General features: G+C 43.5%; 1 protein-coding gene across 9 annotated transcripts in view; it reads left to right on the top strand.

Annotated features, from left to right (window-relative positions):
- Positions 1 to 6,897: 6,897 nt before the first annotated feature.
- TPST1 (tyrosylprotein sulfotransferase 1) overlaps positions 6,898 to 26,966 on the top strand; it is a 30,835-nt gene continuing 10,766 nt past the window's right edge. For 4 of the 9 annotated variants that reach the window (XR_012777924.1, XR_012777927.1, XR_012777926.1 and 1 more), the window contains exons 1-3: positions 6,914 to 7,221; positions 16,000 to 16,943; positions 24,447 to 24,645. Coding sequence is in view for 3 of the 9 variants with exons in the window: in XM_075517651.1 (XP_075373766.1) it covers positions 16,099 to 16,943; positions 24,447 to 24,645 (1,044 nt within the window). In the remaining 6 variants the exon portion in view is untranslated. Of the gene's footprint in view, positions 7,222 to 15,999; positions 16,944 to 23,028; positions 24,424 to 24,446; positions 24,646 to 26,966 lie in introns of those variants that run through there. The other 5 variants (XR_012777928.1, XR_012777929.1, XM_075517654.1 and 2 more) reach the window with 4 other exon arrangements.

Genomic DNA, 26,966 nt, shown 5'->3' with positions numbered 1-26,966 from the left:
GAGCATCGCTCCTCGCTGGTGGATGAAAGCCTGCCGCCTCGCTCCCTGCCTCCGGGACCAGCCGCGCAGGGCAGCTTGGCAAAAGCAGCTGAGAGCGTCGCACATCACTCGAAGCAAACGCCTTCAGCAGCGTGGCAGTGGTCGTACGAGAGGTTATAAGAGCTCCAGCTTAGCCGGTCTCTGTGATACTGGAATTTTTTAAATTTTTTTTTTTTTTAGGGAAACCTAAAGGAGGGGAAGGAATTAGGCAATGGCTTGTTCTCGGATGTTCCGGTGCCAGAGATGAGCGCTCCGCCTGCACACGTCCGTCGTGCCACATAGACAGCTGTCTGTAAGCCAAGAACACGGGAAAAGGCCTATAAATGTAAAAGAGGAGAGTATTCACTCCTGCTTTCTGACTGGAAAAACGGCTACTTCTATATTTATTGGATGGCTAGGACTGCCTACCAGCTGGAAAAACCTGAGGGCTCTGCACCTCCAGAGGCTTCTACAGCTGGGGAAAAAACCTCCCCGTGAAATAAATACATCTGATGCCTAAGACGCCTCGCCTGCGAGAACAGGGACGAGGACTGCACAGAGATGTTCCTAGCCCCATAATTATTTCTCCAGGCACGTGGAAAGATCAGTTCTCATCTGTCACATTTAGAAAGCAGCAGACACAAGATCAGACAGAGACGGGGGAACATGGAGCTATTTATCACAGAGAGCTGCTTTACGGGGTCGGAGCAGAAACCACCTCGTTCCTCTCTGAGCCACAAGCAGCTTAAGGTCAGGTTGCAGCTACCTAAAGAAAAGTCCATGTTCTCCTGACTTGGATAATCTCAGTTTAAATCCTCCTGAAACGGTGCTTGCAGCAGAAAAGCCAGCCCTGCTTGGCGATGGAGCGTGGCCCTGCTGGGATTAGGGAAATAAGGGGTCCGAGCTGGGGCTGGGGCTGGCGGGGAGGTGGGTTTCTCGGGGCTGCAGCACCCAGGTGGTTTGAGCCGGGAGGGTCTGGCTCAGCAAGCGCGCCCAGACCGCTGGCCTGGACCTCCAGCAGTGGACTGAGCCAGCGCGAAGCGTGTTTGACGGGTAACCAGAGCCCACGTGTCACGCTTTGCCCTCCCGCAGGACGCCAGGCAGCGGGGAGCGAGCTGAGGTTTTATATTTCCAGGCTGGTATCTGTCTGGGCAGGTAGGTGCAGCTGCAACACGGGACGGGTGAGAGCAGGTTTGAAGAGCAGGACGAGCCCGTGCCCTGAGAGACCCGGGGGATCACTGCCTGTGAACCTAGGGCAAAGCTGGAGGTAGAGGAGTGAAGCTTTCAGGGTCTGCACAAGGATGATGCTGTGTGTGCAGGGCAGGTGGATCCCTGCGCTGGCAGCTGAGGTTTTTTGCAGGCAAGCACCGAGAATGGCACCTTTCTGGTCCCACGGTGATTCCCAGGGCTTGGTTTCGCTGGCTTTGGCTGCGAAATACAAATTGTGTGGCTATCGAAAATGCCCAGCGGGGCTCCAGCCCATCGGTACATGCACCGCATTTGCTCCGGCATCCCCTGGGGCAAACTTTGCGCTGCTAACATGATTGATACGCGAGGCAGCTGGGCCAGAAAAACAATATCGGTAGCAGAGAAAAGCAATTAAAATGAGCGTGCCTCTGGGAAACGCAGAGAGAGACATTAGCATCCTTCCAAGCTAAACAGCGTCCTCGCTGGGTTCGCAGCTGACAGGTTTGCTCTGCTCGTAAGACAAACTGCGTTAAGTGCAAGGCGTGATTCTGGATGCAGAAACATCTATTCAGCAGAAACGTCTTATTCTCCTGCTGTGAGGGGTTGCAGAGGAATGTCATCAGCTTAATGTCCTGGGGGGCCTGTTTTCCCTAAACTCAGAGGCTCGTGAACACAGCCCTTGGATGTTCTCCTCCTCTGGGGATCGTAAGTCTTCCCTGAACGTCCAGGCTGGGTTTTTTCGGATCAGTCTGCGTTTACAGACACCACTGGGATCCATTTGCGGTGCTGGGTGCCAGCTGCCCCCCTTGCTGCCCGTCCTGCCGTGACGTGCAGCCAGGAGTATTCCTGTCCCTGCTTCTGGGGTCTGGAATAACCCTCGGCCCAAGATAAATTTAGGGCATCTCAGAGGCCGGGGTGTGGAGAGGGATGCTGCCCCATGGTCCTCCCCTGACCCCTGCACCAGCCGAGGGCTTGGAGTCTGTGCTGGTTTAACTGCCGGCAGTTTACTTTGTCAGTAAGGTGTTAAGTCCATCCTTTTCCCTTATTCCGAGGGCAGTTTGTTCGTATTCATAAAGGCAGAGATAACAGGATTGACTTAAGCAATCTGTGTCTTTGACACAGAGCCAACCAAGCACTTAAGCGGGGTTGCTTGGGGGAGGAAGGATGCCCAGCCGTGCTCTGGGCTTCGGGACAGCACAGGCACATGCAGGGCTTGGGATTTCTGAATTACTTCTACCCAAAGGCCAAATGAATTTCCCAGATGCACAGGACAAGCTGAAATCCAGCTGAGTTTCTTTGTGCTTTATCATATCGGTATCCTCCCCCAAATTCCTCTCTTCCCTCAGTTCCTTCTAGAATGGATCTATCTATATATAACCTTCTATAACAGAGGTAACGGAGATTTTTTTGAGGCAGAAGCCACAGCTAAGCCTCTCACCCCCCTGGCTTTCAAAACCGCCTTTAGTGAGCATGGGGATGAAAGCCACGAGCACCAACCCTCCTCCATCTGCCTCTCAGCGAAGGAGAGATCCTCCCCGTGCGAGACAGCCAGCAAAAAGCCGGGTTGTGCAATCGCTGCTGAGGCATTCGAGGAAAAAGAATAATATTTAACAGTTCTGGCAAGAACGTGCCTAAGCCAGCAAGCACAGCTCTCCTTGCTCTGGGCCGGGAAATGAGCTGGGCAGAGCCAGAGGGAAATTCTTTACATTCTTAGAATTGGGAAGGTGGAATTAAGGTAAAATACTCCTGGATGAGGGCCAGGATATCTGGACTAGCAAGATTTCTCTTGCTTTTAAACATCACACTCAAATTGTATTCAGGACTACCTTTGGAGTGGAGTTGGTGTCAGGAAAAGCATTGTATTGGAAGTCCAGGGAGGGAAAAAAAAGACTCATTTGTGCCTCTGAATGTGCCAGACCTCCAGCTAGCAGAGGTCAGGGCAGCGTGCTGGGGACTTCGCTTGCTCGCGCGCTGGCCCAGCTACTTGTTTGATGTGGTAGGAAAGCTGCTGCTCACCGGGCAGGCCTTGGTACGAGCGTAAGGCAGCACAGTCTGTCACTGCTGCTGGATCTGTGACAGTTCGCATCGCCTGAGGCCGCGCGGGATGGCTCCTGGCTCCTCTGGCATGCCCTGGAGCCCTGATGTGCCCGGGACCGACGCATGGAGGGAGTGCGGATGCAGCCACCGGGCTCGGTCCCTCCAGGCGATGTTGTATGGCTGGTCTCTGCCGTAGCAGTGATTTGGAGGAAAAGCGTGGTTTATGTTGTGGCTCACATTCAGAAATAACATAAAAAAAAAAGTTTAATGTAAGCTCCTAAAGAGCACCAGCTTTCAGGACTCAGGGCTGCTCTTCCCTCCTCCTCCTCCTCCTCCTCCTCCTCCTCCTCCTCTTCCTCTTCCTCTTCCCACCAGCGGCCCCAGACGCGCCGTGTGGCACTGCTAGAACTTAAAGGATGGGAACAACCATAAGCCGTGCCCCTGCCAAGGGAAAACCAGGCACAGCCACCAGGACCCGCTCTGTTTCTCTTGGAGCTCAGCAAACCCTGGGCTCTGGCCCCACAGCACCAGCCCCATTCCCCCCAGCTCTGCGGCTTCAGTCCTGGGCTCATCCTTCATCCCGTGCATGCAGCCGAGCCCCCGGCAAGGAGAAATATTTCCCAGCTTTAAGGAACAAAACAGGAACAAGCCAACAAGGATCAGCCAATGCCACTGTCAAATAATGAGCAATTAAATGCTGTTGCTTCTGGTAGCGTTTATCCACTGGCAACAGCAACTTCACGGCCGAGCGTTAAGCTCTGTCCGTACAGAGACTTTGCGTGATGCAATATTTGATGGGTTATTTGATCCGCGGCTTTCAGATGAACAGTGATTAAAGAAGGGCCCAGCGTGGGGCACCCGCTACGTACAGTAGCTCCATCTGCTTCGTACAGCAGCGTTTTTCCCCTTTCCCTTGGAGAATGGCATTTTTTCCCCCCTGGAGGCACTGTTTGATTGCCACAGATTAGAAGCCTTTAAAAGGGAAGATCTGTGTGAGTCACAGTTAAAGCCATAAAAGAAAAACCAATAAAGCGATCTGAAAAGTGCTGTTTAATGGATTGAGGCAAACTTACTGGAAACAGGATACAGACTGTTTCATCTTTAAATCATTAGTTCAAATCCAGCTGCATTCAGGAGCAAATACATTTATTCCCTGTCAATAGCTGTCAGAGAAAAGAAATTTGAAAGGGATTTTACCACCTGAAAGGAGTTGCTGGTTTCTCTACGCTCCCAGCAACTCCCTGAGCCTGTCTGAAAGCCGTACGGGCGTTAGGTACTCTTGAAACTCAGTCCTTACAGGGCAGAGCTTTTCCCACCATGAAAATACTTGTCACTGTCCTGAACATAGGGATCTGCTCAAACGGCTGCCTTCGCTTCATTTTCTTAGCAAATAAAACACGCATGAGCTGCACCGCGTTCACCCCTCTCGACAGCGATGCTTCTTCATCACCTTGGAGAAGCAGGAGGCCGAACAAGCGCTCATCCGTATCTGCTCTCCGGGCAGTGCCGGCAGCGAGCGTTGGCTCATCGGTATCGGTGGAAAGCACGTCCTTGACAGGCTCATAAAAGTTTTATGATGGGCGCTTTGCAAGGGCTATGAGACATGAGGTAATGGGCTGTGATTAATTCTTGCATCCTGACGGTATCGCTGTCAGCTCAGGCACCGTCGCTCCGCGTCTCGTGAGGCTGGGGCGACGGCAAAGCCCGGCTGGTTATCTCCTCAGCCACACAGGATTGGTACCGTCTCTCCGGGAGATGGGACAGTGAGTCAGACCTGATTTTAGGGCTTTGGGGATTAAAAGGGGATGTTCTCCCACACGGTGGTTTCCATCGTTTTTTTACCAAGGTCCCTCTGCTGGTGCTGTCTCCCAGCCCCGGTGTCCCCAGCCAGCCGAGCCCTCACTGAGCCTGGTGGCACCGAATCAGCGGTGGCTCTCGGTAGCTGCCAGCCCCTGTGCTGCGCTGCCCTGCTGCAGTGACGGCGGAGGGGATGCCCCAGCCGCGGGAGGGTTTGGGAGGCAGAGGGCAAAGGGCACGAAATCCGCTGGGGATGAGCAGGGATGAGTGTCGATTACCACTGCTCATTGCAGAGGCAGCTTTTCCCAGACTGAATTTTGGGCTGGCATCATGTTAAATCATTTTAGCTGATCCCAGTTTGGCAAGCAACACAAATTTGGGGAATGTCCCATGGGATTATTCCCTTTGATATGACCCTGCAGCAGCGCTGACTTTTCTGTGGGGTGTTTGTCTGCATACGGTGATGGCAGCTGGGCCAGAGCTCCTGCATGTAAAGAAGAAATACGTTTTCAGTTTGATTCAGTCTGTGTGTTTCACTGTACAAGTCAAATTCAACCTATTTTCCCGCTCTTTAGGGATAAAAGCTGGCTTTCTGCTTAGAGCACTGAGACGGAAGTGGTTGGGACGGCCTAAGGCCAGTCCTTGTTAGAGGTGAGTTAATCTATAGGCATGAGTCTCCTCATATAGCTACACCTCCAGGGGCAAAGTGCTGGTGCAAATCATCCTCGCTCCTTGCCTGGCTGCTTCACCCAGCTGTGGGTCAGAGGAGCTGTGAGATGTGCCGGCAGGTGGCATGGACTTGAGCTTGTGCTCCAGCCTGATGCTATTCCAGATGTTTCCACAATTGCACACGTGGTGGGCACATGGCTCGTGCTTCCCCGCTACCGCAAAACAAGTGCGTGACACCAGAGGACACCTGAGCCAGGCGCTACTCCCTGCTGTCCTGCGCTGGCAGTGCCTCATGCCTATCACAGTGTTTAACTGTGGCTTTTCTCAATTTATCGGACAGCTGCAGCGCTGCACTTAAATCCCCTTTGCCCAGAACAACGGGACTGTGTGTTTTGGCTGGTTTCACCTGCAAGACCGACCTCTGAAACCTCAGCCAGTGGGTGAAGAGCTTTCTTGCTCAAATATTCTTATGGGTCAAGCCTTTACCTTCCTTCTTGAGCAATGGTGGCGTGCTTGTGCGGAGTGAGCCGGGACAAAACCCAGCTGTTCCCAGCTATCAACAGCTGTCTGGCACAGCTGTCCAGACGTTGGTGCACATGGGCGCCTCCAGATGCTCACGGGGCGCCACCGCCCAGATGTGCGCCCGCGCGCCCCGCCCGCTCCAGCTGTGCGCTCCAGATGTTTTCCGCCGCGCCCGCAGGGGTTAACGGCCCCGCCCCCGCCGCCCAGCCCCGCCCCCTCAGCTGTCAATCTTCAGCGCCGGCCCAACCGCGTCCCGCGACACATCGAGGTCCGCGACCAATCAGGGCGTGGTTGTGATTTCCATGGCAGCCGCAGCCGCGCGGCTGAGGAGAGGCAGCGGCGGCGCAGCCGGTCCCGGTCCCGGTCCCGGTCCCGGTCCCGGTCCCGGTCCCGGTCCCTGCCCACTGCGATGGTGCCTGAGGGGAGCCGCGGCGGAGGAGGCGCAGCAGTGCTGCTGCTGCGCGGCTCTAGCCCGGCCCTGGCAGCGGCCGCCGCGGCGAGGGGGCGGTGGCAGCGCAGGTGAGGAGCCGCTGCCCGCCGCGCACCTGAGGTGGGAGGCTGCGGCGGGGCGGGGTGGAGCGGAGCGGGCTCCGGGCACCGCCGTTCCCCCCCTCACCGCCCGCGCAGCCCCGACGGCAGCCGTCGTGCTCCGCCCTGCCCTGCCCCGCCCGGCGCTGGGGCGGCTCCGGCGCTGCCAGAGCTGTTGCCTTTGTCGGCCGAGCTGGGGGGCGGCCGCGGCCTGAGGCGGCGGCGGCTGGGAGCGGGTCGGCGCTGTGGCCGTGCGGTGCCCGCGCCCCACAGGCGCCGCTGCCGGCCGGGGGAGCCGGGCCGGGCCGGGCCGTGCTGGCCGGGGCACTCGGCTGTGCCGGGCATCGCCGCGGGTCCCGTAGCTGCAGCCAGGAGCGCCCGAGGATGCGCGGCGGGAGCGGCGGGGCCGGCTCGCTGCTTCCCGCCGGTGCCGTGGCGGGGTGTGAGGCGGATGCGAGCCGGGTAAACGGGAAAGTTTCCGTACGGGCGGGCTAACTTAGTGAAGGAGCTCCCAGCGCTTCTGATGTCTTTGTTCAGCAGCTGAGATGTGTCGGGGGAGGCTGGCCGCGGGTGCTGCGCTGCTGTAAATACCCGCGGTAGAGTGGGGGAGGCACACAAATAGTTTTATAGCGCTGCATTTATATCTGCAAACACAACGTATGATAGTCGTAGTACGTGTAAGCATTTTAGTAATAGTTTTATAGCAGTAGACCTAATACGTCTCTTAGCTGGAAATGTTTTTGCTGGTGGTATTGCTGGAAGAAGCCATTTGCGTGTGTGAACGCGTTGTGCAAATTTTTGTAGGTCTTTATCTTTTTAGTATTATTAAGGAGTTTGATTCTTTGAAGTACCGTATCGTATAATGGAGTGCTGAAATTCCTCTTAGGAGGCACAGTACACATAAAAATGCACAGAACAGTAGCTCATCTGCTATTAGTGTGCTACTGACTTTTTCTTCCTCTCTTTTTCTTTGCTTTTTTTTTTTTAACATTAAATGTAAAGAGCTAGAAGTCTATGTGTTGCCAGTAAAATTCCTTTTGTTGAATACTTCTCCAGCAGTAACTGTAGTACTTAGCAAATACTGTGTATTCTTGCATAACTGGGAGCATGTTGGTAACTCTTTTTTGACCATTCAGTATGCAAATCCAGATAATTTGCTGTATGTATTATATATGTAGGTAGAGCAGAATATATAGAGTTATTTGCTTTCATTTGAAGCAGAACACTTTAATTAGCTGTACTTCAAGCTCATTTTAGAAGTCTTAAATGGTGAAAACCCTAAAAGTATTTAAGTTTGAGTGCATTGGTAACCTTCTTAGCTGTTTGGAGTCTGGTACATTTTTTTCTCTTGCTTGTTAAGAAAGCTTGTAAGTGTTGGTAGATCCAGAGGAAAGACAAATGCTTCGGAATTTCTATATATGTGTGTGTATATATATATTAATGTGTGTATCTATATATCTGTCCAGTAGAGGATTATGAAGAAAGCTGTTTTCTTGGGGGGGTTAACAGAAAAGGGTACAGCTTGCTTCATCGTTTACCTATAGATTATATGAGGGAAATGCATAAACATGAGCACATCTTTTTTTTTTTTTTTTTTTTTACTCCTTGTGATGTGATTGTACTAGAAATTGTGGAATTATTGCATAGTTGTATGCAGTTTTCCCCAGTACGGAAGCTTTGGATTCAGCAGTGGTCTAGGGCTGTGAAGGTTAATTTGGCCTTTACAATTTTTCAGAGCTTTAGATTTAAAAAAAAAAAAAAAAAGTGTAGGTTCAAGGGAATGCAAATGTGTGAACAACATTCCTATAGTTCCTACAGAGTGAACTATAAGAGAATGTTGTTCACACATCTGCATTTCCTTATACTAATTTTGTCCAGCTTTGTCCTATCATTCTACTTGTCAAACTGCTCTGCACGAAGATGGGCTTCACTAGGTCTAGTTGGCTGTCTCTCATCCCAGATGCTTTCGGCCAGGTGACTTACTGCTTATTTCTTTGTGGAGGTGAATAAAAATTGCGTATTCTATTTTATCATCCTTTTTTACTGTATAACTAATGGGAGGGAAAATCTAGAGAAAACAGCTGCAGGGCTTGAGAGCCATGATGACTTAAAAAGCTAAAGATGGACTTGGTACTCAAGGCTTTTTGATTTTTATTTCTAGCTTTGAGTATTTTGCTTGGGGTTTGCTTGCTTGTGCTCTACTTTGACATTCCTCTCTCAGATTCTGTTACGTGACTGGTAGTAACACATGATATCCGGTCTTTGGGGAAATCATTAAGGTGATTGTGCAAATGCCGCTTTGAAGGCATAAAAATGCTTCCTGAATACTTAAATGATTTTTGGAACAATCCTCTAAATGAGCCTACGACGGTTTGGATAGCTTCTTGAAGTGGTATACTGCGAATATTTCAGTCGTGTTCCTCGGTGTTGTGCTATACCATTATCATGTAACTGTCGGCTTTCCTTTGCAATCTTCTTTGTGGTGAACAAACACGAAGGACCAGAAACAAACCAGTTTTTGAAGGAAAGGTTTTATGGAATTCCTTTCTTTAACTTTCATTTAGGAATGCTGATAGACTAATGTTGTATGCAAGGGCTTCTTACTTGGACTGTTTGATGAGCTTAATATAGAACTTCCTCTAAGAAATATCTGGTCTCCAGTTTTCTAAATGTATATTGTTTTGAAGATGATTCTTGAGAATTCTCAGCATCTGCTGCCTTTCCAGTATTTATTTTCACGGAGGAAAAGTGAAGGTGCAACAAGAGGGAAGGAAGATACTGACATGGTTGACATTTGCTTCTTTAAGTCCTAGCAGCATTTTCATTTCTCCTTCTCCAGTCAAGAGCAGAGACTGACAAGGGATAACAACAGTTTAGGATTTTTTCCCATTCAACTTAGCTACCTTGCCACTGTAAAATGAATTCCCTCTGCAGATTTGTACCACAAGCTTTCGGTGTAGTAGTCAGACTGCGACTGCGCATCTGAAAGCGTCTCTGAACTGTGAGAATCTTCTATTTCTGGAGTCTGTATTTTGGAGTCTATTGCATAAAGCCTTGGGGGGTGGGGGTGTCATAGCCCCAGAGACTAAGGGATTGAGTAGACCTCCTAAGTAGGAAAAGAAAATCATAGGAATGTGGTCGGAGGACATGAGAGTAAACTGTAAAAAGAGCATGAGGGGAAAGACAGCTTTCCAATAGTATGAACTCGAGCGTTCTTCCCCTCACCTCTATCTTGCTCCTGCTTTCCAGCACAGGGGGGAGGGCACAGCATTTTTGAGAAGGATAGCTATGAAGCCTGATGGCCTGTTGACACAGAGCTGAGTGTGATCTTTCCTCCCAGCAAAGTTCTCCAGTAGCATTGAGGTCAAGCACTGTGATGAACACTTGGGCAGACGCAGGAACAAGATACACTCCACAAAAATCTGAGCAGTACTGCTATGCTTGCTCTTTCTAGAAAGAGGTCTGGTTATCAGAATCTGGGCCAGAAGTTCATGAGATAGAAGCAGAGGACAAGCTAATCACTGAAAAATGTTTTATATATATGTGGCAGTTTTGGTTGGGGTTTTTTTGTGGGGTTTTTTTTTTTTGAGATGGATAATGCCAGTGTAGCTGTCCTGTTAATTTAGCCTTGGAAAAAGCTGCCTGGTTGAACATGAGAAGGGAGGTGATCATCACTTTTCCAGCCTCCAAAGGGAAAGTCTGAGCTCTAGAGCTTATGAGGGTTGCTTGTTACTGGGTGGTAATGGATCATCTTTTTTCCCCTGGCAGGGAATGCTTTAAACAGCAACAAAACCCAAACTGTTCTCACATAAAATACAAATGAATGACTTGCCTCTTGACTAAGCTAAAAATCTTCGACATTTTTTGGATGAACTTGAGGAAAAAGGTCTTGACCTGTTGCATGTGGAGGGAGGGAAGGAGGGAGAGAGAATTAGTGTGTGCAGAAGAAGGAAACAAAGCAGTCATTTTTGCTTTGCGAACATTATCTTGTGGCTGACTCATAGGTCTGACTTTTCTGGGAATAAAATTCAGTTACATACACTTCTGTTTAGCTGCACTTTCTCATACTGAAACTGTAGATCCTGGCTGTCTTTTTTTTGAGTTACACTTACATTTTTCTAGGAATTTGTTTTAGTCTGTCATTTGAAACTATTGCTGCTAAAGGCCTTCTCTACCATTGAAGTCACCTTCGACTTCCTCAGCTTATGACTGTGTTGTCTGGGGGGGCGGGGGGGGTGTCTGTTTTTGTTTTGGGTGGTTTGGGTTTTTTTTGGTGTTGTGTTTTTTAGTTAGTTTTTAGGGGTTTTTTTGTTTTCTTTTTATTAAGAGTTGTCTGGTTTTAGGTGGAGTGGCAGTTTGCTCTTCTCGGGTCACAGTGGGTAAAAACAACACAATTTTTCAAAGCTCTACTTAAATGCTGACAAGGGATTGCTGATTGCCTCGCTGTGATTTTTAAATGCTGTCAATTTAGTTACCCTTAACAGCAGAACATTAATGACTTGTAATAATCCTTCAGGTTGACGGATGTGATCCAGAGTGCTTACTCATGTAGAGGAGGGAGAAGGTGGGGTTTGTTTGCAAGCTGCTAGAAGGGCAGTAACTTCCATACGTCATACTTGTCCCAGAGAGCTTTATATGTAACTTCAGACGCAGAAGGGAGTTTGCTGTTTGTAAAACAGATTAGTTTGCTGAGAGGTGCTGTTTCTGACTGCTCCTCTATTGGTTTCCTGACATCCAAAGCCCTGGCCTTGCCACAGTTTATGGCAGTTGCATGCTCCAGGTATTGCTTCCAGGCAAGAAAACAGTGTCCACGGAAGGTTGTAGGACAGGTTAATACTGGCTCTTTGTAGTCTTTCAGCCTTTGGCATCTTTGAACTTATCAAAAAAGTTACTGCATCAAATGAAAGTATTTGTGGTTGATTGGTATGGGGTTTTTTTGCTCACGTGGATGGGTTTTTGTTTTTGTACGTGAGCGGTCAGTACTTACAGCAATTTAGGAAATCTACTCACGGACTGCAACGCGTATTTGCATTCACAGCTGGAATTGTGCTGAGAGTGAGTTGTCATTCTGCTTCACCCAACCTGTGCATTGAGGATTTTAGCCTTCAGTCAACAGGCTTTCCTCTACTGCTGCTTTTTCTGCAGCTTGGTTCTGAAAGCTGGTGCTGGTTTTTGGTTTTTTGTTTGTTTGTTTTGTAATGTGCTATCCTAACGATCAGAGTAAAACAGTTGATGTACTCGGTCCTGGCGTGATTTTCTCTAGTGATCAGCTACCTAACTTTTGCTTTTGGGGAACGCTAGTGTCTTCAAGGAGTAGTTTTTAGTTTGGAAGATGAAGATTTTTGTGGATGGCTTGGTTTGGGGGATGGGGGGGGATTAGGAGGGGGGTTGGAGAGTTTTGGGGGAATGAGTTTTATGGAATTCACTCAAACTGAATAATGTTAGGGATTGTGTGAAGTGTAAATATTTGCAGGTCTTATGTGCTCTGTGGCAAAATACTGTTTCTGTTGTGTTAATTCTTCTCTCAAATGGGTACTGACTTTTAACTAAATCTTTACTATATCCAAAGCATTTAAAGAGATTCTGTGTACTATTTGCTAGTTTTAAGCAGAACAGTGTCCCTTCGCTAATTGAAAGTTAGGTGTTCACACGGAATCTGTTCAGGGGAGAGACTTTCTGCCTTTTGGTGCTATGGGAGTATTTACTGAAATTTTTTTTTTTTAGCATTGTTCAGATGACCTCCACTTAAATTTCTGGGATTTTGTTCCTTTTAATGTCTGGGTATTTTAGGTATAGTTAAAGCCAGCTCTTCAGCAAGGAGCGATATGTAAGTAGAATGAAACTTGTTACAGAGGATGAAATTATTATAACAGAGTGGTGTTCTAGTAAGAGTTATGATTCTTGGGTTATGATTCCAATTTAATTTTGGAAGCAAAAACTATTAGGCTGAACTTTGAGCGTAGTATTGTGACAACTGTTGATTGGAATAAGCTTTGTTAGTGTGAAGGGGGCAAGACATTCTCTCGCAGCTCAGTGACTGGCTCTCTTGGATGCGCTGCAAGAGAAAAATACCGCTGTGACAGATGCCTGCAAGAGGAATTCCCTTCCTCCCTCCTTCTGCCCCTGTGCTGTTATGGTGCTAAGTGGGAATTCTGTCTTCTGCCTGTCTGCTGCTGTCTGGTTGCACAGCCTCGTAAAACAGGGACTGCGAAGTGCAAGGCGCTTACTTGCCTGCTAAGAAGCTGTTGCAGCAGAACCTGCAAGGCAGCCTGCCTGCTACCCCTGACCAGTTTGTGAAGGCCAGCAGTCTGGTGAGGTCTGGAGAGTGTTGCTCAGATGGTGACTTGAGGAGTTCTGATTTCGTGACTGGATTTGCATGGAGGAAAAAGTTAAGTGGATAATGTTTTGGAGAGGGGGTGGAGACTAAGCATAAGCATGTTCTTCATTCAGGGATGTGTCGTGCTTTGCTGACAGAGATGGAAAAGCTTTGAGGAAGCCAGTCACTTAAAATGTTGGCGGTACCTCAGTACTTGGAGCTCCTTACAATTAAAAGCATCTGTGATTCATACTGTTCAGTGAGCTTTTCAGAGCTGAAATAACAAGCTCTTATTTAAAATTTCAATTAGAGGACTAATTTAATTTGAATTTTGAGAGGAAGAGTCAGTTTTCAGCCTACCTTATCTGAAAATCCAAAGCTGTTGAACTACAGAATACAGGTAAAACAATTGTCTATACATTAACTCTTATGAACAGAAAAAATAAAGATACAGTGTACAGGATGGCATGAACAGATCAAGTCATCTGGGTGGCAGAGTAGCAAATTTATCTAAGTCAGTGTTGAATGTCACTCACTGGTATTCACTGTAAGTCATGGCATATTCTTAGGCCTTCTTGTAAGTTTCTACATTGGAATTTAGCAGACAGATTTTTAAATCTTTTGTTTCTACCTAAAAGTTTTGTTCAGACTCACATGCATGTCCAGAAATTATCTAATATAGTCTTTGTTTTTATTCTTCTCTGTAAAAATGAAAATTCCTTTTGAATAATGCAATTTTAAGAATCCTAAATGAAAAAAAAATTAATTAAAAACTTGTTTTTATTTTGTGTATCTTGGGGTTTCAGGCTTAATATCCTCTCATTACAGCTTGGATAAATAACTTTTAGAATTTAAAAAAAAGGGGGTATATAAAATATTTAGTAATAGATGTGTTAGCTGTGCAAACCCTTAGTTCTAATACATGTCTAATTTGTTTTCAAATACTGAATCATACTATCACTGTAGAAAATATAACATGCTTATTTGGAAAAAAAAAAACTTCCAGGAGAAAAGCGGTGGCTTTTGGTGTGGTAAAATTCCCTTTGTTCAAACAATAGTCGTACTGAAAAATTGTTCTGTCACAGAGCAATCATCACTGCTTAAATTGTAGATTAGGAAGTGGAATGAAAGCCATGTTGTTGATGCCTCACAAAATAGATGAGTGCTTGTCCTTGATTTGCCTCTCTTTTTTTGTAATAGTTGTAAGGGTTTAAAATGGACTGATTAATTTAAATGTGATACTGTAGAACCAGAAGGAAGATTATACTATGACATAAGTTAAACTTTTTCACAGTATATATTTCTATTCCATGCTATAAATATGAAATGACTATAACCATAAACTTCATTAACGTGGCCTGCCATGATGCTTTATAAAGCATAGCTGTCTTACTGTTCTTGTCAGTTGACTTTTGATTTGCTACATGGGTTCTTGCCTTTCTGTGTAGTAACCATATATTCAGATTCTTAACTCGGAAGTGTTACGTTTTATCTTGGAGGGAGAAGACTCTTGCTGTCATACCAGCAAAAATGCAGGCTTATCTAGATGAAGTAGAAGAGACTAAAAGAAAGAGCAAGCTTACCAGCGCTGCTTGAAAGGAATCCAAACCTTCTTATTTGAAGGTAGAATGCAGTATATACTTTATCCTGGCAGTGCTTTATTACATGACTTCAAATTATGCAAGGCTTTAACTCTTTTCCCTGGGGTGCTGATTGAGAACAGGATCTATTTTTCTTTCTTCCTAATTGATTCAATTTTTTAGTGTTTCAGCTAACATATATCTGGAGTTCAAAACACCGCATAAGATGTGGGGAGAGGGTTGGTGGGTTTTTTGTGTTTTTTAATCAATGGAATAGTGAATGATTATGGTTATGTTGGGTTTGGGTGGGTTTGTTTTTTTGAGAGAAATAGCTCTAAGGGCCAAATTTTGGGTAAAGAAAACAATAAAGCAGGAAGTTAGGATGAAATCATTAGTTTTCTTTTGTATACCCTGCTTTGTATTATCTGGATACTGGGACAGATGAAAATTTTTAAGTCAGCATGGGTTGATTCTGTTGTTGTTCTTATTTAGATCAAGACTGATCTTAGTTTTGATCTTAGTCAACTTTAATCCTGGATTGTGCTTGTAGTTTTTAATGACTAAACACTTCTTTAATCAAAGCTTCCCTTGAAGTAAAAATTGAAGTTTCCCTTACTTGCTGCAAACTATTTTTCTTCATTGCTTAAAGGCCTTGATAAAAAATTGGACACTGTCAGTGTCGATATGCAACTGTGAAACATCTTTTACTATCATCTCGTCTCCTGTGAATGAAATAGAGCATTTCAAGCAAAACAGGAGATGATGTAGTTATGTGAAAATGTGACAATGAGCAGGATGCTGCTACCGTCTACTCAGCCAGCCAGAGTTACTCTAATACTTGAATTCTTCTGTGATTTCTAACATGATTTGTGTGGGGTGTCTTGTTCATTTGTTTTATCTAGGTGACTCTAGCTCAGAGAGGTCATTTTTTTGGGTTTTTTTTGCTGTAAAACCTCAAGTAAAGAAGAGTGGTTTCTTAATAATTACTTTTTTTAATGTGTAGAGTCCCATATAAATGATGTCTTTGCTTGACTGTAAAGTTTAACAGTAGCTATCCAGTGGTAGAATTCTTTCAAATATATTGTTAAAATGTACCAGAAAACGTTTATGTAAATAGTAATTGTAGTCATGAATCTTGTTATGTTTTGTGTTGTTCTATTGGTAAACAAAAAGGCTTTTTATTATGGGATGATTGTGTTCAGACTTTGCATTTACTGGTCTTAACGCAAGACCAGGAGAGAATAGTTTTATTGAATGCTGTGAGGTATTTCTGTTGTTGATTTATTGTAGTAGTTCTTAACAAAGTTCTAAATTTTTTTTATTTTTTTTCCCCCCCCTCGCCAGACCTTAATTTATTTTGGATTAGGATTCCCATGGCATGTGAACTAGAAGATAATTTGAAGTAGAAGGTCTCTTTATTTTGAAGTGACAGTCTTTATCAAAATGGTTGGAAAACTCAAACAGAACTTGCTATTGGCATGTCTGGTGATCAGTTCAGTGACAGTGTTTTATTTGGGCCAACATGCTATGGAGTGTCACCATCGAATAGAAGAACGCAGCCAGCCTGCAAGGATGGAAAGTGTGAGAAGCACAGTAAGAACTGCTTCCAATGTAAATGCAAACAAAACCTTTGCTTACAACAAAGACATGCCTTTAATATTTATTGGAGGAGTACCTCGAAGTGGCACTACCTTAATGCGTGCCATGCTTGATGCCCATCCGGATATTCGATGCGGAGAAGAGACAAGGGTAATCCCGCGAATTCTGGCAGTTAAGCAGATGTGGGCTAGATCAAGCAAAGAGAAGATCCGACTGGATGAAGCTGGAGTCACAGATGAGGTTCTGGACTCAGCCATGCAAGCATTTTTATTGGAAATCATTGTGAAACATGGAGAGCCTGCTCCATATTTGTGTAACAAAGATCCTTTTGCTTTAAAATCCTTAACTTATCTTGCCAGAATTTTCCCCAATGCCAAATTTCTTCTAATGGTACGGGATGGCCGTGCATCTGTGCATTCCATGATATCTAGAAAAGTCACAATAGCTGGATTTGACCTTAACAGCTACAGGGACTGCTTGACGAAGTGGAATCGTGCTATAGAAACTATGTATAACCAGTGTATGGAGGTTGGTTTTGAAAGGTGTATGCTGGTACATTACGAACAACTCGTATTGCATCCTGAAAGATGGATGAGAACTCTCTTAAAGTTTCTTCGTATACCATGGAACCAAGCAGTGCTGCACCATGAAGAAATGATTGGAAAAGCAGGGGGTGTTTCTCTTTCAAAGTGAGTATGAGCATTCCTCCTTTACCTTGTATTGTTCTAAGAGGTAAAATAGTATGTTTTGCATCTCAAAGACTAGACATAACTTGGTTTCAGTTTTTAAGTAGCTAATGACGTGTCAGGAAGCTGATTTATGATGCAGTTTGTCTGGAAAGTAAGAATGATTGTTAACTAACAATTTGCAATCTCAGACTGCTCCTGCTAAACAACTGTCCCGCTAACATATGTGCATGGAGCATATGAACGCACTTTTAATTAATGGTCAGTCTAACTTGAATTTGGATGTCTAGTATCAGCCTTTCTTCCAATATAGCTTTGCTTTTCCCTGTGCCCCAAAATAAAGCTGGACTGTTTTATCTAGACTGGTGGTGTTCATCCTAGCAAGATCACCCGTTTGCTTTCAGGAACTTAACTGTTGTTGTCAATGCAAGAATGGCCTTCAAGTTACATTTGCCAAGAACATACTCTTCCAGGAAACTTGAGAAACTGTTCCAACAAAATAGAAAGCAGAATTGGCGTGCTTTTCTGTTGGCATGTGCTCCTAAAAGGACAAGCATTTTGAATAAAATTAACCTTCTTGTAAGCAAATCTCTTGGTATTCTGTCATGCCATCTGTGCACCTGACTTAGCTACTTTCAGAAACCAAAATCCAGCTCTGCTTAGAAAACCTAGATAGGTATTGTGAAAGGAGAAAACAACAAAAAAAAAGCTAGTTAATTCTCCAGTTAAACTACTCTTTTTGGTTTCTTGGCCATTATTTACAGCGGAGCTTCTGAGATATGGAAGCTGGCTAGTCTTTATGGGGGGGAAAGGTGTGAATATTTGAATCTCTCTTCTTCCTTTTTTTTTCTATGATGGATACATCTACCAGATTGTCTTGTTTAAGCTTCTAAAATATTGATTAAAAAGCCCTATTCCATCAGCAAGGCACACCCAGTTAAATTCCTTGGCTTCTGTTTTTTGAATATTCATCACTGCCCAAGTGCTTCTGAGTAACAGAGTCACGTTACACAGCAAGCAGTGTGGGCTGGGTAGAGCCATGTCAAACTGTTGAATACAAAGTGATTTCATTTTTTTAAAAACTACAGTTTCGAGAAATAAGAACTGTGAGATTTTGTTTATTTAATGTGTAGAGAAGTGACTGTATGGATTTTCTAATATATTGTAGGGGAATAGGATCTAAAGCAAATCATGGAATTATTAGTCAGTGGCTACATGGAGAACTTAAAGCTCAGGTAATGGTTATATATTTACAGTCTGGAGGTTTCGCGTCACCATTCCCACTGAAGAAACAGCCACCACCACTGTGTTCGCAGAGCTATCGAGAAGGCATCTCAACCTTTTTTTTTGCGGTATTGTTTGTTAGCAGATTGAAGCCTTCTGATATTGTTAACCTGAAGCGGTGTACTGTTGTAACTCTCTGCAAGCTGTATCTGTATGTGAACTTCTCTTTAGTTACCTGTATCGTGTTACTGTTCACAGTGGCAGCTGAGGGGGGAGTAAACTCACTTTTCCTGATACAAATAGGTGGTTGCCAAGTTCTGTTAAGTGTCCTGTAAAAATAACTATGCATAATGCCACTTCTAGTAAAATATTACTACCTTACAGCTTCCAGATTAGTGTTTTTAAAAATTAACGGACCTCTACAGTATGAAACTCAGTAGCCTTGCTGAATTCAAACAGTTTCAAGTAATATTTCTTGCTAAATCTGGTGGAATGGAATGTGAGGAGTTGAAAATACTTGTTCCTGTCTCTAAAAACTAAGAAAATGGATTGTTGAAGTAAGATGTGGCTTCATGATTATTTTTGTCGTGGTTTAGCCCCAGCCGGCAGCTAAGCACCACGCAGCCGCTCGCTCACTCCCCCCCTGGTGGGATGGGGGAGAGACAAACGCCATCACTCCAAATGTCCCCCCTTCCTTCTTCTTCCCCAGCTTTATATACTGAGCATGACGTCATGTGGTATGGAATAGCCCTTTGGTCAGTTTGGATCAACTATCCTGGCTGTGTCCCCTCCCAGCTTCTTCTGCACCTGGCAGAGCACGGGAAGCTGAAAAGTCCTTGACTAGTACAGCAGCAACTAAAACATCTCTGTGTTATCAACACTGTCTTCAGCACAAATCCAAAACATAGCCCCATACCAGCCGCTATGAAGAAAATTAACTCTATCTCAGCTGAAACCAGGACAATTTTTTTAATCAAACTTTCAAATTTAAGACAAACGAGTATGGAATTATTCTTATGACCCTCGATTCAATCTGTTCATGGAATTCTTTATGCTTTTATTATCTCTCATGAGATGATATGTGACAGTAATTTATTATTTCAGAAGGCTTTGGCAATGGTGGACAAAGAATGGTTTATTAGTGTTATGTCTGTGGTGTTTATCTAATCAAATACTCTTGAAATATATGGTGAGATTTGTTTTTCAGTTGCAAGAGACCTTTATAATTTGATAATGATTTCGGTGACTCAGTCTTTCAAGGGCTGCAGAAAAAACTGAATATGAAATACTTTTAACTTGGATGTCTGGTTTGGGTATTTATATGATACTAATTGAAATTGTGCAGGGGGAGCTTGAGATTCCCCAATTTTATTTCCTTGTACCAGTTAAAACCACCTCCTTTTGGCATCCCCAGCTCCTCGCTGCCCTCTCGTGTGCAGCAGAATGCTGTGGACAGGGATGGCTCCATGTCTAGGGGGTCCTTGCGCAGAGCAGGGGGTAACTGCCCAGAAAAATTACTCTTTGAAAAGATGCTTGCTAGGTAGTTTACTGAGAACTTTAGAGTCTGCCACAGCTTATCAAATTTCGACAGCTGAACAAAATATACCTTGCATTAGACTTAGTTTTCCTTCTATTAAGTTGCATTTGGCTTGTTCTCAGCTGCAGCAAAGTTCCTTATGGCCTCTAGTGTGCATGGCTGTCACGTTCTGGGTCAGGTTCTAACCAATGTTGTTCTCTTATGACTTAGAATTTCTCTTCAGGCTTACAGGAGAGTGCTTTTTACTTCACAGAGTGAATACTATCTTCTTTCAGCTGAAACAACAGTCTGGAGCAGTGGAGCTCCATATTCTGACTAGCAGCTTTCTCCCACCTGACTGTCCAAAGGGATGGTGCTGAAGATCCCTTCAGAGATAACCTAAGGAAATTCAAAACACTGCTGTCTATTACAACCCTGTCTTCTCACAGAGCTTTAATTTGCTACATGCCTGGTACCAAGTGCTTCAGGCTGTTTCATAAGAGTATATTAAAATCGGAACACTCAAATTACATTACAGTTTTTACTGGCAGGAGGAGGATATCGCAAGTACCAAATCATCTGTATTGAAATGTGATGATACTTGAAAGATACCACCACATAGGCCTAGCCTCTGTAGCATACTAGGGAAGAGTATAAAGACCTAGATAAAATTAGTTCCCTAGTTGTCTGCAAAGTATTAGGTAGGGTAGAAAAACCTCTGAAGTCAAAGAGTGAACAATGATTATAATCTGCAAAGGCTGGGATACTGTGTAAAGACTTAAAATGAGCAGAGAAACCTGCCTCAGTCATCTTCCACTCACCTTTAAGACCTTCAGACAGGCTCAGTATCCACTTCAGAGGCATGATGCCTGCTCAAGTCAGGTCCAACATAAGATGCCTGGAGGTGTTTTAACTGTTGGAGGGTTTTTGAAAAGAAATCTGACAAGAGTTTGTTGTCTTGAAATGCTTAAAAACACTTTGAGAAAGAGATTGCAGTATTGTGAAAAGATCTTTATAATGATGTTATTACCCGGTAACAGAAAGCGAATGTTTAAGAATATATTTTTAACTCATCTAAAATAAAAATTAATTCTGTCAAATGAAATCTGTATCAGATGAATGAGGCTTTAGGTCAGTGTAAGGTGGTTTATTTTCAGTTGTATATAGAGTTAAATTGTACATGCATGCTATTTCTCTTACAGAGATGAGCTAGCCACCCAGTGGCTTGCAGAATTCTTCAGGCAGCGAGCTGACTCCATTTTTCTCTTATTCCAGACTCAGAAACTCTTATGCAATGGCCTGTTAATAGCAATATTAGATAATAGACAGTCTGTATTTAAGATTCTGACTTCGTCTGTTCCCCTGGCTGCTTGATTTGAGGAAACTGTTGGCTGCCTTAGTCTCTTCTCCTGCATTTGCTTAGTAATCCCTGCTTTTTCTATTCCTCATGCAGCCCTAGCCTCACTGTTTTTCTATTTTACTTAGTATTTTTGCCCCTTATTTTGGTTTTTATCCAGCTGCAAGGAGAAACACTGCAAGGGTTTTAAGGATGTGCACCACAGCATTTGTAGTAGCACGAAACCTGTGGTTTGAAGTAATTGCCAACGTGGCTGTTCAAGGAATGTATTATGGCTGGACTACATGCTATAACTAGTATTGTTAATATAGCTCTGGCATTTGCCTCCTAACTGAAAACAGCTGTGGTGACCACGGATGCAAAGACATGTCAACCCTTTTATAGCAATTTTTATTAGGCTTATTATGAAAATAGCTGTCTAGGCAAAATTACTTCAGAATATACTATTTTTAATACAAACCTTTCATTTGATTCTAGTACAGATGTAGAAGTATTTGGGTTTAGTCCTGTGTTCCATGCTACCAGCTGCTTTCAAAGCTGAAGCTATTTCTGTGGTTTTGCAGTGGAGCCTGGAAGCACTGACCAGGCAGCATTTGCCATATGCATAGATAATCAAATTTACCAAGAGTTGGTATGTTTCCTTGTTTTGCTTTGTTTGGACTTTGGGTTTTTTTTCCTCCCATCCCCTCTCTTCCCCCATGCTTCTCAGATGTTCTTTGGTCTGAAGAATCTTTCCCATGAATTGTGTTTTACTTTTCTTCCCACCTTAACTCAAAGGACAGAAAAGGATTTAAACAGAAGACCAAATGTGGTATTGTATATTTTTGAATCAGTGCCTAGGTGCAGCTAAATGCTTATCTCTTGCCAGCTATTAATCACCAGGAAATGTTTCATGCTGAGCTTATTGTTACCAAAGACTAAAGTGACAGTGGGGCAAAACATACAAAAGCACATTTTAAATGTGCTTTTACTTCAGGATGAGGTATTCATATGTGTACTAATTTAGGTCCTAATTGATGTATAGCACCCATTGTTTTGGGGTTCCGATAAACTATTAGCCAAGAGCATTACCTGGTTCTCTTAGTTAAATGGTTCAGTTTTGGTGAAGGGAATTTGGGGCTTGGCTGGCTCTGTCTGAGAGGGAGAGGACCGTAAATCTTACACTTTTCAAACACCTAGTGATAAATTTTTCTTGAGGGTCCCACCCACCATGGTTCTGCAGACTCCTGGCTGTTGCGGTGCTTCGTACTCTGCCTTGCCACTTCGAACTTCTGAAACTCAACTCTTAACAGCTATTTTCTTGCTAATTTGATGTGAAGTCAGATGCTCATCTTTTAATTAGAAGGATCAAAAAGGCAATGCCCGGACTTTTTAGTTTGCTACAGACATGTGATCTCAGTCCAATGCTTTCAGGAAGGCTGAAATTCGGTCGCAACTCCCTGGTCCCAAAATGCCATTCTGAGTTCCTGCCTTTGGTTTGAGTTACTGAAAATGGTTGAAGAGAATAAGGCTGAAAATTCTGGGGGTTGACTTACAGTTTTTCTTGTTTGTCAGGTGCTTATGCATCAGCTTCCATTAAACATCTTTTGCAGCAATCTGTGAAGGCCCTGCTTGCCAAGACAGTTTCCCCATGGGTGACCATTTCCCTGTCTGGTTTGGTCTCTGTCGATTGTGTTTAAAGTACTTAAGTTACTGACCTTCCAGTATTTTATGACTAACTTCCTTCCTCTGTCCTGGAAGAATTTTAGCTATGATGACAAGTGAAAAAGAGTAACAAGGTAAAGACTGGTGTTCAGATCAAATGGAGTTCGTGACTGGAGACATGCATACGTAGTTTGTAATTTAAGGCTTTCATTGCACAGTCCAGTGTGCATCTGAATGGGATGCCTCTTGCTATTGATTAAATGTTTGTCTGCTGTGCAACAATTCAGCCTCTTCTTGGACTCATGAGGTTAATTAGATAACTGTAATCAAACTTGTTCCTCTTGTAGGTTGACTGATGTCAGTCGTCAGAGCAGTTTGACTTTAGTTCAGGCTTCTGGACTCAGAAACTATTGGGAGTATTTCAGGAGATTCCCATTTATGTTTCTCAGAAGATGTTTTCTCATATTCTGCCTGCTGTATAACTGAAGAACTAGCTGCTTGAGAATTAATTTGAATCTCACTGTTCTCATTTTTTATCTTCTGTAGGTGAGGTACTGGTGCTATACTTTGTACTGTTACTTTCAAGGGTAAAAATTTTGTTTTCTGGGTGGTGGAGCTTTTTGACATCAAAATTCTTTATGATGTAAATAAGGCCCAGGAAGGATGATAGCTGCAAGTGGATGTGACAGTTGTATGCTTAGCATCAGACTTGAGGCAGGTATAGCCAGCCAGCAGGAACTACTGCTATAGTGGCGTACCTTATGGTATTATTTGCAATGCAGATGCAAATATTCCTTTAGGCAACTTGTATATACAGACCTGATTTTTAATCTGCCTTAAAAGGAAGATAAACCTTGACATCCAAAATGCATATGCACTCTTTCTGAGTTCAGCAAAAAGTTTTAAATTACTCAGAGTTTTGAATTACTTAGCCTGTTCTGAGTCCTGCTGGCCTGTTTCAGAAGTAAACACAGTAATGAACTTGTACGTCTTCTAATCTAAAAGAAGCAAGGAATATGGAAAAACAAAGTGATGCCAGATTTCTTTCCTTGGAAAAAAAAAATCCACCAACAAAAACACACAACAAAACTAGGGTACAAGAAAGAAAATTACTTTAGGACTGTTGATTAAATTGAGCAACAAATCAACTATTTTCTAAATACAGTACATATGACACTGCTATGATTATGCACTTGCCTTTAAGAACTGTGTAATGACCAAACACTCAATCAGTAAAAGGAGTGGTTATAAAAGAATATTATTGCAGTATATAGCTTTCTGTCATTTCCACAGGTGTCTCTTTTATTTAAAAAAAAAAAAAGTTTAGTCACAGTATGGGGGGGGAATAAATGGCACATGGATTTTAATTTAGAATATAACTTTCAGGAGCATTTAAGACAATGAAACAGCAAATGTGGGAATATGCCAGTGGGAAAACAGCTTTATATATAGGCCTGTGCGTACTTTTCACTTAAAGGCTCTTTCGCTTTCACTGCTGTCTTTATGTAAAGAACTTGCTTCAGTACATTCTGTGTGAAAGCCTAAACCAGAAAGCATGCATGAATGTTGTGCTAGTTATTCTCATTTTAGCCTTACGTTGTAAAACTTCATTTCCCATAAGCTCTGTAGAAACATGAAATTTTGAGAGGGAAAGAAGAGGAAGGAGGGGGAAAAACCAAACAAAACAAGCTAAAGGTCTTAATGCTAGTGAAGAAGCAAGTATTGGTTGGAATGCAAAATATAACCTTTCTTTCTCCCTCCACAGGGTTGAAAGATCTACTGACCAAGTAATCAAGCCAGTCAATGTGGAAGCACTGTCAAAGTGGGTTGGGAAGATACCTGCTGATGTTCTGCAAGATATGCCTGTGATTGCACCCATGCTAGCAAAACTGGGCTATGATCCATATGCCAATCCACCAAATTATGGAAAGCCAGATCAGAAAGTTGTGGAAAACACAAGGAGGGTAAGGCATTTTTGTGTGTTTAGTTATTGACCAAATGGATATGAGCTATACAGCAGAACAGTCTTGGCTTTTGTTTGGTTTTTTTTAAGTCTGTTCCTAATACCTTTTGACACATAGCAGTATGTTTTTCCTGCTGTGGGGGGAAGAAGGAAGAATTCTGTGGGACCTTGAGCACTGAAAATCTGGTTCCTGCTGTTTGTCTTCAATTTGGTTTATCTTCTTTTACCCCAACCCCAGGCTTGAGCTGTGTTCTTTGGTGTATGTAGCTGAACCTCTTGAGAATTGTCCAGCTAGTTGGGGAACTAGTTAGTAGTGGAAAAAAGCTAGCTTTCTTGCCTGAGCATCAAACTTGATTGATGAGCTCAGCTTTTTATACATGAGGGTTGGCAGAAGCTCTGTCACAAAATTACACCCTAAATACTTGGTAGAATTTGAAAAGTGACCCATGGAAAATGGCCCAGGATGATCAAAATGTCAGATTTTCCAATTCTTTGTTGTCCTTTAGAGAACAAACAAAAGATGGAGGAGGGTCTGGTGCTGATTAACCTAAACTTAAGGATTTGAGTCTGAATTTGATGTTGTTGGAATTTGAGTAGTTAGGCTATACAGCTGTTTATCCCTGGAGGTATCCATTGAAAAGCTCATTACCATTGTTTGAAATAAGAATAATTAACTGTTTACTTCTGTTCTTTTGAGAATGTATATTTTATTAAAAGAAGGTGACTTTTGCTGCTGGAGCAAAGTAATCATTGGAAAAATTGAATTAAACAATTTAAAAGGATTGTCTTCCACTAGCCTTCTGATATTAAAAAAAAAAAAAAGGGGTGGTGGTGGTATACTGATGGGCTAGATACTAATGAAAAAAATAATTGCTTTTTGTGAAGTCTGTAAACATTTTGCATTATTTCTTTTTAGGAGCCCTCCCTGGGAAACTTTCATTAAACAGTTGATCAATGTGTTAAAGGATGGCAGGTTGACTATTTTAATAGTTGTTGGCTTAGCATGGAAAAGGTAACCCACCTTTTCTGGTAGGAGTAGTGGTTAGCATTTTACAGATTTCCTGGTACTTACTGTTTTAAAAGGCTCACAAACAAACTAACTTTTCTGCATTCAATTCAACCCCTTAAAAAAAAAAAAAACCCAAGTGTTCAATACTACTTCACGGAGCCTTGAAAACAAAATCCTCATGCACCTACCCGTATATACTAAAAAACAGTGACTCGGATTCAAATTTGTATTGTAGTGCAATAATTTAAGGCTGGTTATCTCTTACTATTACAATTTAAATAGGTTTTTACAGTACGGTGACCTTTCTGAGACCTCTACCTGTGCATGGCAAGCTCAGTCTGAGTTGTAAAAATTGGATGGAGATCAGTTGCTTACTATTGGGTGGCTTCTTGAAATCTATTTTGGTTCAAAATGCAAGAGAGAAGTTCAGGTAATAAACAAAGCCACAAGCATATCTTCAAAAAAAATTAAAGCCTGATTTAAAAGGCTAAAGTGTATTGAGGCTTTTTCACAAGTTTGCTTTGAAGCATAATTAGTTTGTTAACTAATGTTAAAAACAGCTGTGAAAAACTGGAGGTTACTGTTATAATAGCTGATCCAAATATTGCAAACATATAGAACAGTTGTTAATATTTTGACTACTATTTTAAGTTAATAGTTTTACTTACAGCCCAAGACAGCATTTTAACTTCGTTATTTATCGTAGTACCCAGCGTATATTTTTCTAGTCACTTGTTCTTTAACAAAATTATTTTTGCATATATGGTTTGTATAGATAAAATGAGGGAGATGTCCTGAATTAAGACTAAAATCCAAAAAAGCAAAAGGATTAAAGATGGCTAATCTTCAAAACTTACAATATTCCTTTTGAAAATGGAGAAACATGAGGCTTTCAAAATGTCCTGTACCCCAAGGAGCCATTTCAAGTGATGGCTCAAATCAGTCTTCGAGGGCTTGAATTCCTCCCCAGTCACTTTGCTTTGTTTCCTCCCAGCTGGTTCCCAGCAAATCCCTGTTCAGACCATTGGGTCCTCTGTCTGTCTCTGTGACTATGGAAACATTGATGTCCTGGCTTCCTAGGGTTTCAAGATTTAAGGCTTCCCAACTCCCCAGACCAGTTTGCTGCTTAGGTTGCCTAATTCTCAGGGCAGCAGGCTCATCACCCTCTCTAGAAGTGCCAGGCTTCCGGGCCATTGTCTATCTTGTATAGTAAATTGCCAAAATGCTGGCCACTGAGCTTGGCCTTAAACCAAGTAAGTTTTGAAATAACTAATATTCTGGTTGGTGATCAGTGGGAGCTGACTCACTTCTGA

The sequence above is a fragment of the Mycteria americana genome, chromosome 15, assembly GCF_035582795.1.
Source record: "Mycteria americana isolate JAX WOST 10 ecotype Jacksonville Zoo and Gardens chromosome 15, USCA_MyAme_1.0, whole genome shotgun sequence".
Classification (NCBI taxonomy): Eukaryota; Metazoa; Chordata; class Aves; order Ciconiiformes; family Ciconiidae; genus Mycteria; species Mycteria americana.
This window is presented reverse-complemented; position numbering and strand designations above follow the sequence as displayed.